Source organism: Vanessa tameamea, chromosome 8 (genome assembly GCF_037043105.1).
Source record: "Vanessa tameamea isolate UH-Manoa-2023 chromosome 8, ilVanTame1 primary haplotype, whole genome shotgun sequence".
NCBI classification, from domain to species: Eukaryota; Metazoa; Arthropoda; class Insecta; order Lepidoptera; family Nymphalidae; genus Vanessa; species Vanessa tameamea.
In genome coordinates, this window is record NC_087316.1 from 3,469,980 (window position 1) to 3,483,227 (window position 13,248).

General features: G+C 33.1%; 1 protein-coding gene across 2 annotated transcripts in view; it reads right to left on the bottom strand.

Annotated features, from left to right (window-relative positions):
- LOC113399827 (titin-like) overlaps positions 1-13,248 on the bottom strand; it is a 77,553-nt gene that overhangs the window by 42,369 nt on the left and 21,936 nt on the right. For both annotated transcript variants that reach the window (XM_026639072.2, XM_026639071.2), the window contains exon 7: positions 10,806-10,970. In XM_026639072.2, the coding sequence (XP_026494857.2) occupies positions 10,806-10,970 (165 nt within the window). The remainder of the gene's footprint in view (positions 1-10,805; positions 10,971-13,248) is intronic.

Consider the following 13,248-nt stretch of genomic DNA (forward strand, 5'->3'; position numbering starts at 1 on the left):
TAACGAACGACAATATGTCACAAAATATTCGTGGATTAACCATTCTTGCAAACAATAGAGACATTACGAAGTAGCCGGATAAGGCAAAGTTTGGTCCACGTCGTGCTGAATCTCAATGAGCACTTGCTCTCTCCTCACCTCCACTCCCGATAAGCCTCGATACCATTATAGAAACGATATGACTCACGATTGCAAAAATCTAAATTTGCATGTACACAAGGCGTTACGTTAATGATTATTGTTAAATATCTGCAAGAAAACTCCCATCAAACATCAACCTCTGTTAAAAATGATAGGGTTATCAAATATCACAACAATTGCAAGCATACGAGTATATAAAAAAAACATGCGACATAATTATTGTAATTGAACACTAAAACTTACCTACCTATCGTTAAATACAGTTAGATGACGGATGTCACGAAGTCTTTATATTACAGCGATAGCCTTTCTGTCTCCAATTACGGATCATTACTCATGCGTGCGATATTTATTAAAACATAGTAACAGATCTAGTCATAGTAAAAAGTATCGGATACATTTCATTATTAATACTATAAGCTACAAATTATGTAAACTAACAGCCTCTTAATGCCTTCTTCTCTCGAGACTAATGTTTGGACCGTATACCACCACGCTCCTTCAATGTGAGTTGGAGGATATATGGCAGAATTCAACAGATGCAGATTTCGTTACGATTTTCTTTCATCTCCGAGCACGAGATTAATTATAATTATGTGATGCTTGCCCGGGTTCGAACCCGCAAATTTCTTTTAAGATACACGTGATCTGTCTAGATCGTAATATGAGTAATCGATCTTGGTTCTAAAATTATGTGCAATAGTACAAAACATCGGAAAACATTTTTTCTAATAACAGATAATAAATCATTGCTAAAATCATGTTTAATTACTACCTACTCACTAGTTGAAGCGTACTTTATACCTTAATACAAATAATATAAATCAACACATAAGCTTATTAAAATTCTCGGCCCTTTTAAAAGGGGTGAAAGTTAAAAGTTAGTCTGGTTCCTGAAGCAGGTTTAATCTAGATAAGAGTAAGGCTTTTAAAGAAAGTTTTCATTAATTTATTGCTGCAAGTGCCGGCAGACTGATATGTAACAACTTTTTCCGAGACCGAATATACGAAGATTACGCGGTCGATGAACTTGGGCCAGAAAAAAAATTATAAATAGAGTCAATTGTGGAAGTGCGTTGCACGAATCATGAAAACGTCGCTCGTTGTCACATTAAATCTGATGCAGATGCTGCAGAAGCCGCATCTGTGTTACATCTATTAATATTCCAACAAAAAAGAATAAACAAAATGAGTATTACAGAAGCCGATTTTAACTAATAATAATTTTCATTTCATTCGTATCAAATTTTAAAAAACTGTATTTAAATTATATATTTTGCCGCCGTATTGTTTATTAAGTAATGTCTAAATCGTTTTAAAAAAAGAAGTCACCATAGCTTTTAGAACTTTATTGAATTATAACGAACTCGTCCACTACAGTGCCATCACAATGATGAAACGCAAACACGAGTTCTCATATCAAACATGACAGAACAAACAAAATTTATCCCAACATTTATAGCATTTCTAAATTGGATCCTATGACAATTTGGCAACGTTAAACTATGGAAAATGTGAAGTATTATGAATAATGGTTTGTTTATATTCTCATTTTAAAATGTAGGTTTATCTATGGCAAGATACAATTACATGAAATAGTACTTCCTCAATATACCCGAGCAAACGAGAATAATAATTAATACAACTGCATATAATACTACTTTGTCTAATTTGTATATAAACAGGAACACCGTTATAGTATTTAGTTTACAGCAATAATCTCGTCGCTATATAATTTACAATACGCGGTTCAATCGTGACCACAATATTTCTTACTTCCTATAATGGAATTCTTATTACTTAGTCTACGTTTCAATATCAAAACTTGGCTCCATCGTAAATTGGTTCGATAGAGTTTGTATCATCACGAAAAAGGTATAGTTATATTTAAATTATATTAATAATTCTTTGGTATATATAAATATCACTCTGAATATCGTTCATACGAAAGCCGTTTTATTCTATAAGATCAGCGTAATTATAATTTATTATCCGTTAATCCAAACTTTCCCTTAGAAATGTTCAGAGCAGCATATGAAAGTCACATTAATTTAATAATATTTTATAAACTAAACATGAAGAAAAAGTGAAGCTGTATTAGATTACGGAATTAAGTGTAAAATATTTTCATACGTTGATCATTCGATGATGATGATGACTATGCAATGCATTCCGCAACACGGTTTATGCAAACCCAATTAGACAATTTCGATGTCAAGATAACGAAGCGGCATGTTCGATTAGTTCCCGACTTCTCGCTGTTTTGGATCGTATCAGAGCTAATTACTTGAGATGAATTAGAACGTATTAACATTAGTAACTGAACCTGATCGTCGAAGGTAGAAATCACAAGATATAACAAGCTTTGCCGAATACTAATTTCCTGCTCATTGCATACTTGTATCTATAGCGAGGATGTATTGAATGATGTCATTAACCTTACCGCAAACCTGTTTAATCTGAATTTCAGACACATACGAAACATATCATTTTCGGGACAAATATTAGTAAACGGAGGCATAAATATATTTAACGTGAATAGAACCATCGTACAAATATAAGAAAAAAAAAGATTATATAATATCTGAAAGGTTTCAGAACTTATGAATCAAGTTGATCTGAAATGAAAGGCAGTGAATACAGTTTCTATTATCTGAACTTTGCTTATATATTCGGATAATGATATATTTCTTCGACAAAGGAACCGTCGCATAATTATTAAAGAAATCCTTTGTGGGACTCTCGAATAACAAGGCTGCCATATAAAGAAAACTTTGGAATAAAAAACAAAAAAACTTCCCATGTACGCGAGAAATTCTCAATACCCCAAAACGACTAACATTAACGTACCAGTCGCGATTCGAATTTTTTAAAAATTACATAATGCTTGTCGATCGCTTATACAGAAATCTTACAAAAAGTTTTTATTTAACTGTATTATTTTATACAAAGTGTAATCAGGAAACGAGCATGTCGATCTCATCGAATTTGCAACCAGCAAATACGGTATGGAATACAGCACACGTGTTTACGTAGGGTCTTTAAGTATTCGTCGATGAGATTATGTTATCATATCTAATATGAAAACAACCGACCACCCACGTGGTACAGAAACCGGGTGTTGGATGATACAGTCTGTGTCGTCTTGGGCGCGATCCAACAAACAATTTACGACGAGATAAAATTAAAATGTGCAGCATTCCCGAATATCGTTTCGGCAATGACTAGTGTTTTCCTTGCGTTTGTGAGTTGTTACGGTAAAAACTATTTCGAATATGTAAAATGAAATCGAACTTTATTAATTCAAGATTAATTTGTTATCAAATTTATGCGATTTGCATATACTTTAAAGAAACGTACAACTAATGCATTCGATATTCACATTTAATTTACTAAAAAATATAAAATATAAATAGATTTGACAAAAAACAATCTTCACTTCAGAAGCACGCGTTCACTATTTTGCGGCAGAAGACTGGGGTGGGGCAATACAGCAATAATTGTAATGATGTCAAAGCGAGGGCTGCACACCACGACAGCGCGCCTCCCGCACAGCCCTATACATTTTTATTGCGTTGCACCCTCCCGCCAAGCGGTGAGACCACTCGACTGAATATAATCACTAGTGCCTATTGTTTTATATAATCACCTGCGGGCTGACTAAACAAACATTACTTTCCATACAGAATAATAATATTTGATAAATTACTTCAATTATCTAAAAAAGGAATTTACTGTTACCATCATAGAAAATTCATTTGTATAACGATTTAACATGACTCACCCTCTTTTACACACTAACGCAAACAATACCCCAATATTAGAACTGTCAAGGTCAGTCTATGGTCGTTGCACAACCGAAATACGCTAAATATTCATGAGATTCAGCATTGTCGCGCGAAAAAGTCGATCGTTTTACATACCAAAATATAAATGCAATGAGACAAAGCTATATTCAAGTAAGGAATAGACGTCGGTCGCCGCCTGTTTACTATGCAAATACATCTAGCACCGTCAGCGTTGGGTCCGTCTGCAAACAGCGCCCGACATGTCATGTGGAGCGCGACTCCGTATACTTTTATAGAAAATAAAAAGCGTAAACCGCTTACTTTCAACTTGCTCTTGTATTTAGAAATATTTATATATATATTGAGTAATAATTTGAATAACTACGAACAAAACTTCTTACACAAGGTAATAAAATATTGCAACCGCCTCATTCGTGTTCCAAAGATACCATATCTTTAGAAGACGAATGAGTTGTGACTTTTCACACTATAATAATGTGCCAACATTTAAATTGGACAAAATCGAATAGAAGATTTGCTTAATGAGTGGAATTAACTTAAAAACATTTTTTTTCAGATATTCATTTTCAAAAAACAAATAGTAAACTTCATGTAACACCTTAGGATATACGTTAAATTATTTTGATGAATTAGAAAAGGGCGTAATGTTATATTTAAGATGCTAATGAGTCCGCCATGGGCCATGGCTTGTTAAGCAAGTGGAGCTCCGTCTAATGATCAATAGTACATTCTCTTTTATGTGATACTTTCGAGAAAATATTTTACAATTTGTACAGTAATTACCATGTAAACGTTTTGTTAAATGGACTATTATATTCAATTTCATGTATTCAGGTTGGTATTTATCCAGCAGTCATCTTAGCACATGTTGTGACTATAAATACACTTAATTCCTTTTCGAGTTAATGACTCAATCGTGGAAATATTCACTAGCTCGTTGTGATAATTAAAAAACTTCAAAACAAACTACATCCAATTAAGATTTTTTGTTTTATTAAAAACTACATATAGTCAAAAAATACTATTACATAAATCCATAACATTTATCTAGGTTACATTTTCAAATTGGTAGGTATATATATATTTTACACACATTATTCTTTTGAAATACGTGCTATGTTCTTGATACTAAAACTGTCTAGAGTTTGTGTGCCTAATGTTATATATAATTTGACTACAACCGTTTATATGATGACTATCCATTTTGCAACAAATTAAATTTGAAAAGAATCCAAGTCAAAAACGTATTAATTACTAAATCACATGCTAGGAAGTATGTTTATATTAATTCAGGTGGTCGTGTAAAATGAATGAAAGTTGGCAGATAACGCGGCATCGTAACGAACAAAGTCAAGGTCGGAACTCATGATGTCGTGGACACCGGACGCTCTGCCAAGTAGTGTCCATTGTCAGCGCGACCTGCGCAGCCGCAGAACTATCGAATTTTTATTGTTACGCTCTCGCAAATTTAATAAAATTTGTGTTGATGTATCGAGCGTCAAATTACCTAAATATAAACTGTCTCGTACACATGGCAATTTTTATATGAGGTACTATTATAAAATTAAGACCTACTTTATTCAAGTACATATACTTTTGGATCATTATTTTAAAAGATAAATTAAATGTAAAGCTATCACCGTTTCGGAGTAGATTAGCCGAGAGAATCTGATAAAAAAGCAGCAGTTACTCTTTTTCATCGATCATATACTCACATAATCATATACAATTAACTTTTTAATTAATATACCTAGATCCTATTCTTGCATGAAAATCAACGAATACAAACTCCAACATTTTTTATAATATTCTTACATAACTAGAGTCTAGTTCAGGAATACTTTATTTATTATGGGTTTAAATGAAACATATAAATGGCGATTCGCAAGGTAAACTTGAAATCGAATCGTCAAAGAATTTCGTTCGAAAAGTTAATGCCTATTTGATAATGATTAAGGAACTGGTAGCAGCGTTCTTTGAATGCGAATGACCTTCGGCAATAAGAAACGTTTGCCGACGCCGCACATTTTTTTATTTACATTCGCACGAATAGTTATGGCCATTTGTAAATACGCACAATGAAATTAATTCGTCTGCATATTATTATTTTTTTAACTCAATTTTGAATTTTGTCAAAGTAATAAGGTCAGATTAAATAGTCAATATTCTACGAATATGATTTTTCTGATCGAACAAGAAATTAACATTAGAGCTGTTTTCAGCATTTAAGGATTGCAATCCTACAAACATACTTTTTGAGATTTTTCGAAACTTTAAGAATAAAAGCCGTTGAAATAAAATACACGGTTTTTATTAATTTGCTGATAGCTTTTTCTCGTGTACCTTTTTAAATTCAGGCAATGGTCAACTTTATTTATAGGAACTTCATTCAGTAGTTTACATTAGATTTACAGAACAGAGCGGCCCTTTTAAGGATAATTATCAATCGTATTATTTATGTTGTATTCATTCATCAGTCAACAAACTGTACCTATATATATATTTAAATTCCGGAATTGAACTATCACTAAAATAAAGCGAAAGTTTTCTTGTAGAATTGTGGAAACATGTTAAGTGCTTATATGTCTGTTTCATGGATTTGGTTTTGATCTCAGTCCCAGAGCAGACATGAATAAATGATTTAGAAACATCAGTTTTTCAAACATAAATTTTCATAACGTAAATACGCAGGGGCATAGAACCTTACCTAGAAAAAATGATTCTAATTTAACTGAAGTTTAAATTTCCTCTCGACATGAGTTTGCAAATAATGTCAATGTATTTTATTTCAGTAATGAATATATAAGAATTTAAATCACCTAACCCAAAGTAGGTACTCTGTTTTGACCCAACTCCATCCAGAACTGAAACGTGCAATCATTATTTTAATATCTAACCGATATTAAAATGTTTAGTTACATTTTTTATCTTGTCTGGTATTTCAATAAGATATCAAATATTTTCTGTTTTGCAATTTGTCTAAAAATAGATTCATTTAGAGATAGAAAGGGATAATATTATATATCTATATAAATATAATTTAATCAGAGTAAAACATCAAACTATTTAGCATTTATTAAATTAAAATTTCGCCATAAACAATATGCGTCGTCTGTTAAACTAATCCGACACACAAGTAAGTCATTGTAACTTAATGGACCAGCCGTCGCCTGTCAACATGTCATAATTCATGAACTTTGCTTTGAAACAAATTAACGCTTATATGCCTTTTCGACTTTAATCTGTGAATTAACGCAAAGAACTATTTTTATAATCAAACTACTTTTAAATTTAAACATTAAACATTTCAATACGTTAATCGATTTAAATAATTCAAATGTTAGCTGATGATGGTGATGCTGACTAAAATTTTAGCAGTCAGTAAAAAATAACAATACGGAAGTGATAAAATTCATGTTGGAAATCAGACACAATGCCATCTAAATCGCTGTTAACTTGACAAGTACCTCGGCTATCGGTCGATCTATAAACACAATGTTATCGGAACAATCACCATAGCCAGACTGTAGACTGCTACTATTCGACATCAGTACCGCGTCTTTTGGATTTACAGCTCCAGGTAACACAGATATAAAATATGTATAATAGAAATTAGAAAATGGAAAAAAGTAAGCACACACTGTGGTATAAAAAAAACAGGAAGGAAGATACCCAACAATGTCGGTTTAAAAGCGTTATATGAGAGGATGCATGCCTGGCGAATGTGACGTAACATTTTCGAGCTTCAATGAAATTTGACCTTTAGACAGTGAGTTATAAAATTGAAATCAGGAATGCTGGTATAATGACGAGTAATAATCCGACTGCCCCCAGGCGAATTAGCGCCGCCCGGCCGCCCCAGTTTAAATATCAACTCCGACTGTTTAAACTGCTAAAACTCATAATCCAATAAGCCCCTTGTGTCCACTGAAGTAGAAGTACAAATTTACCGTAGGTGTTCGTTTTAATTATTAAAATAAATATGAATTGACCCACATGCATTCTTCTCGTATCAACAATTTAGAAAAATAATTTATAGCTAACTCTTCAATATTTAAACCTACTCGCAATTCGCATAAATGCGTTATAAGTAATATATATATAAGTATATAAGACGGTTATAACAGAAGGTCAGAGAGCATTACACAAGACTTAGTATTAAGATTTGCACGCCTAACAATATTACTGAATATTTAATTTGTGCTGTTTACCACGTACGAGTTGCTTAGTCACGTCATGTCACGATAACTTCTTAGATGAATGCCTTCATATAGTCCAAAAAACTTCGATATTTGGACACTGAATTCATATGTCAAGTTCCAGAAAACTTAATGGATTAGACATTAATAGACATTAACGAAGTCTTCGACCTCTGCATACAATTACTAAAGTAACGTCCGTTAGTGTAAAAAATTTAACTATTTATACTAAAGATGTTTATGATAAAGATATAGAATCAAGTCTCATTTTTTAGAAAACTCTAATTTACACAAGATCAATCAACAAACAATTTCTTATTAAAGCGTATCGGTGAAGGATTAAAGAAGTGGTATTAAACGATGAAAATTATACTGAACTATTTTCGAAACATACAAAGCCTAATAGAATACGAACATCTTATTTGCCATCGAAAAACAAGCAGACATTACAACAATGGCGTGTTTACATACTACTCACAAAGCTGGCAATTAGAAAGGCTTCACGAAGACGCGGGGTGAACGGGGGCGAGGTGAAAACAAAGTATCCAATTTCTCCACTTCCCCACTTCCGACGCAATTACGAAACGTTATTGTGGAGCAGTCGCGGACTGGCGGCCGTCTGACCGCAGCCACTGAAATCTAGGCACCTACACCGCAGTCTCGTTACGCTACACGACAGTTTTGTTGTATTTTTCGCAACACCTAGACCCATAGTGTTTCTGGGAAAAGTACCTAAAGAAATCATGGGTTCACTATTTCTTATTTGGAGAAGTATCTACGTAAATATACCAACGATATTCGGATGTTTATATAAATTATTTATTCTATATATGCTTTTTACTTAATGAAAATGAATAAAATGAGAATATCAACTACAAATCCTATTCAATCATTTTAGACATCTCTAGATCATGGCGCAGATATCTTTAATGCGATACTTTCTTTAATGCAATCAAGACGGACTGTTAGTTTCTCTTGGGGGACATCACTCAGACAGTAACCTGAGCTAGAAAATTACGTCCGCTAGTCATAAGACTCGATTCACCCGTCAAGTTGTCACCGCGTTGGAGGAGCAGACGGCGGGGACACGCCACAGAAATAAGCTTACTTTTATTAATTACATTCACACAGATCTTAACGAGACGTTTCATTAACTGCAGTAACTGTATTGTGATTTATTATAACTAAGTGGAACTTACCCCGCTATGGCCATGAATGACGTTGAAAAATACAATATGCTTAAGAAATTGTTATATCGACTCGTAATTAATTTGGAAACATATCACGTGTGTATGTACTATTTGAAATAAGATATGTATCTGGTATCGAAGTTCCATGTAAACTGTCAAATTATTCTGATTCAATTAACACAACACACCATTATTACAAAACATACACAAACATACAAATTAGATGATATTTAATTTTAAAAAATATTTCGATAAAATATACAATAAATTCTAAAAATATAATTGTTCACTTGAATGAGAACTTGTAAACTAAGCAAGTTTTATCATCTTAAGCTTTTAATTTCCCCCTGACGCCACAAGTCAAATGAAACAATGGCGAAAGTGGCATACGACATATTTCCCCTCAGTACAAGTGTCACAATGAAAAACTCTTACATTTATGCGACAACAAAAATCTGTTGAGCAACATAAAAGCTTTTCGCCTTGAGCGTTGCGATCCATTAAAGACACTTTACGAAGACTTGAAGGGCGCCTTAGTTAACACGTCCACAATACTCAGACCCCTGTCTTCCATACGTCGTCAGAGAAAGTTTGTAAAATAAAAGATCTTTAAGTTCGGTATACAAACTCGCATTTCAGAGCAAATTCTGTATGAGTCACACGGGCGGACGTATGACCCAATATAAATGTGTATCGCCAAATCGTTTTAACAAACAAACATCTTATTAGAATCAAATACACGAAATACAATTGGGTAATGAGGCGAATTGGAAGTACATATATTCAACATAAGGCAATAATATGTAAGCACGATAACAAATTAGCCTATTTTTATTTAAGTGTAAAATAGAATATCATAAAATCTGACTACTAAATTTCAGTACGAGTTTCTTACGAACATATATATTAACTAAAAAAGTTAAAATTGCTGATTATTATATATCACTTTATTACGTCTAGAACCATGAACTTAGCGGCAAGTTCATTTACTCCAAACATAAACATATTATTATGTAAGTGTTAGCTGATATGACTTTCTTATCTGGAAACTAAAGCCGTTGCTTCTATTTATAGCAATGACATAAGTGAATAGGCAGTTTAGAGCGAGTTGCAACTTGCCTCGGCGATAAAATACCATAATACAGTACTGTATACGTAATTCGTAAAATTATTAGATGGGAAATACTTTGTTTGAAGAAGTGCCCATCAGCTTTAAGGATATGAATTCATAAGTTCTTACGAATTTATGAATTGCTACAAACTAGTCGATATCAAAAGCAGTTAAAAACAACTTATGTTTAAGTTGTTCTTTTTTAAACACCATAATACTAGTAAATATATAAATTTTAAATGACACATTAAATGCAAATTGTGTACACGATAGTAACCTTTGCTGAAAATACCCAACATTACCATAATTTACCTTGTAATACATTCAAAGGAAAACTTATAAAATAATCACATACCTGGATCGTTCATTATCTGGTTATAAACAGACAATGCAACAGCGTCCTCGCTGACGAAGTCCCAGAGACCATCGCAGGCCACAACCACAAAATCTTCGTCACCATCCAAGTCAACCTCTGCTATCTCGGGCCGCGCCGTTACGTACGGTTTGTAGTTTGCGTCACCTGGACAATCAAATGAAAATTTCAAGAATAGTTGGAATGATTGAAGCGATTAATTAAATTTCTTATATGAATTTGGTCTACCCAATTACTTTTTCATTTAAGTTTAATACCAATTTTTTTATGTCATGAAAAAATTACAAAAGCGGATTACTTGTGGCAACTTACAAATAGGATGTTACAAGTAATAAAAAGCGCAACTACAAAGGAATGGACGCTTAGTTGTACTGGTGATGTCATAAGGCCTATGACACTTCATAAGACTTAATATTCAAACAACACCTCATGTGTCAGAATCATTTAAGACGTAAATGGCTCTATGTGATAAAGGACGAGGAACCAAATGTTCGCTAACTAGACAGAAGTTCGCTGATTAGAAGGCTATTTTTGTTTTTTAACATGATCTTTAACTTAACACATTCTTCAAAAACCTCCTCGATGTCATTGTCGTCCGAAAATTCTGAGCTACTTAATTATTTTTGGAAAAAAATAAAAGCAATGTAAACAATCCCTAGAGGATGTCTGGACGTAGACAGTCAGTCAGTCGTAGATTTCGCTGACAATTTTGAGTAAGTATTTAAATATTAAGCATAGTGAAAAAAAATTACCGATGATTTGTTTGATCTAATACGAATACGTATTATCTGAATTATTTTGACAGCGACCAAATAAATTGTAACATTTTCAGAATATAGATAACACAGTAAAAAAACACTTCATTGTAGTAGAACAGTTTAACAGTTATATTTATGTAAGTTCTAGCAAATAGGACATAATAATGGTCTTCAAAGTCAATTTGCGCAACTCATGAAATGAAAGACTATACCATCGAAATCCACATCAGTTTAGTGACGCAGAAAATTCGGATGGGTAAATTGCAACGACTTAGAAGGGATATATAATAAATGCTGCAGCACCTAATCTCCAATGGAACGCTAAATCAACGGGTATCGATGTTAAGGGGACAAATGGGCCTCGTCCCCTTAACGTCAGAGCCGTGAAGAAAATGTCAACACTACATTTCCATTAATACGCCGACATTTATGATTTATATGCAAAGTAACATTACGCATTTTAGCTGTTTTGTGTCTGTATTTATCGCTAAACATAGATAATTTTGTGCAAACTCAATCTGATACGAAACACACAATAATTAGGAAAAAATGAAATTCAATGCTGTAGCTGCAAATTATTATTCTATGTATGTTTGTTATATTGTTTCTAGCCTAAAAAATTAAAAATAAATCAAGTATTTCTTTTTAAGTTCTTATTCAGTCTGCTGAACGAAAGCCTCGTTGAAAGTCAATTATAAATCTTGCCAAGTTGTGGTCGTCGGTCGGTATATGATACGAAATTATTTAAAATACATAATAATGCACACAGAGATGAACTTTTAGCAATCCATTGATTCACCATGCGGGTGTCGGATCCATCGTGTGCAGCAGATTCCAAAACTTGCGACACGGGTGCAGGTGCCATAGTGTTTTAGAAGGTTGTAGAGAATTTTGCGGACATGCCTCCCACTTCTTCCACAGTATATAAATTAACCACATCGCCAAACCATAATAATAGCCTTAGGTTGAAATATATCAACTATCAGCTAATAGTTTGGCATTATTATGCAAAACAACTACTTCTTATCTGTATCTGCTGTAATACTAATGTAATGCTAACTCAGACTAAACCTTATGAAAAACAGCAACATAAATACATCAAAACAATGATTCTTAAAAAGTATAACACCTCGCCTTATTGCCTCCACTGGTGACAGGAGGGCCGGCACATTTTGTGCCCATAGGACCGGAATTGTGGTTCAACGGGGAAATGGGGATAGCATTATTGCCTCCATCCCACGCGGTCATGATTTATAAAGTAACTGTTTTAAATTCTTATTTGTATATAATTAAGGTTTAAATATTAATAAACCTTATGTAAAAAAAAATACCATTCATATCATACTAATATATAAACTATAAAATACATAAACCTAACCTATTAAATATTACCTGGCTAAGCGCATTTTCTTTATTAAAAAATTGCATCCGTGATAATCCGGTGCTAGTCGCTCGTCATTTATAATACACCACTTATCCATAACTGCTTATGTCCACTTTAAAATTAATTTTCAAAGTTCCGCTATCAATTTCACCAATGTTTTCGCAAAACCATAATGAATACCATAGATTAAATATTTTAGATCTCGACCAATGATATCATGTCAATTCAAAATCAAAGTTGTTTATTGATATTTATTTTTTCTACCATTGGAATAGAAGGTAGC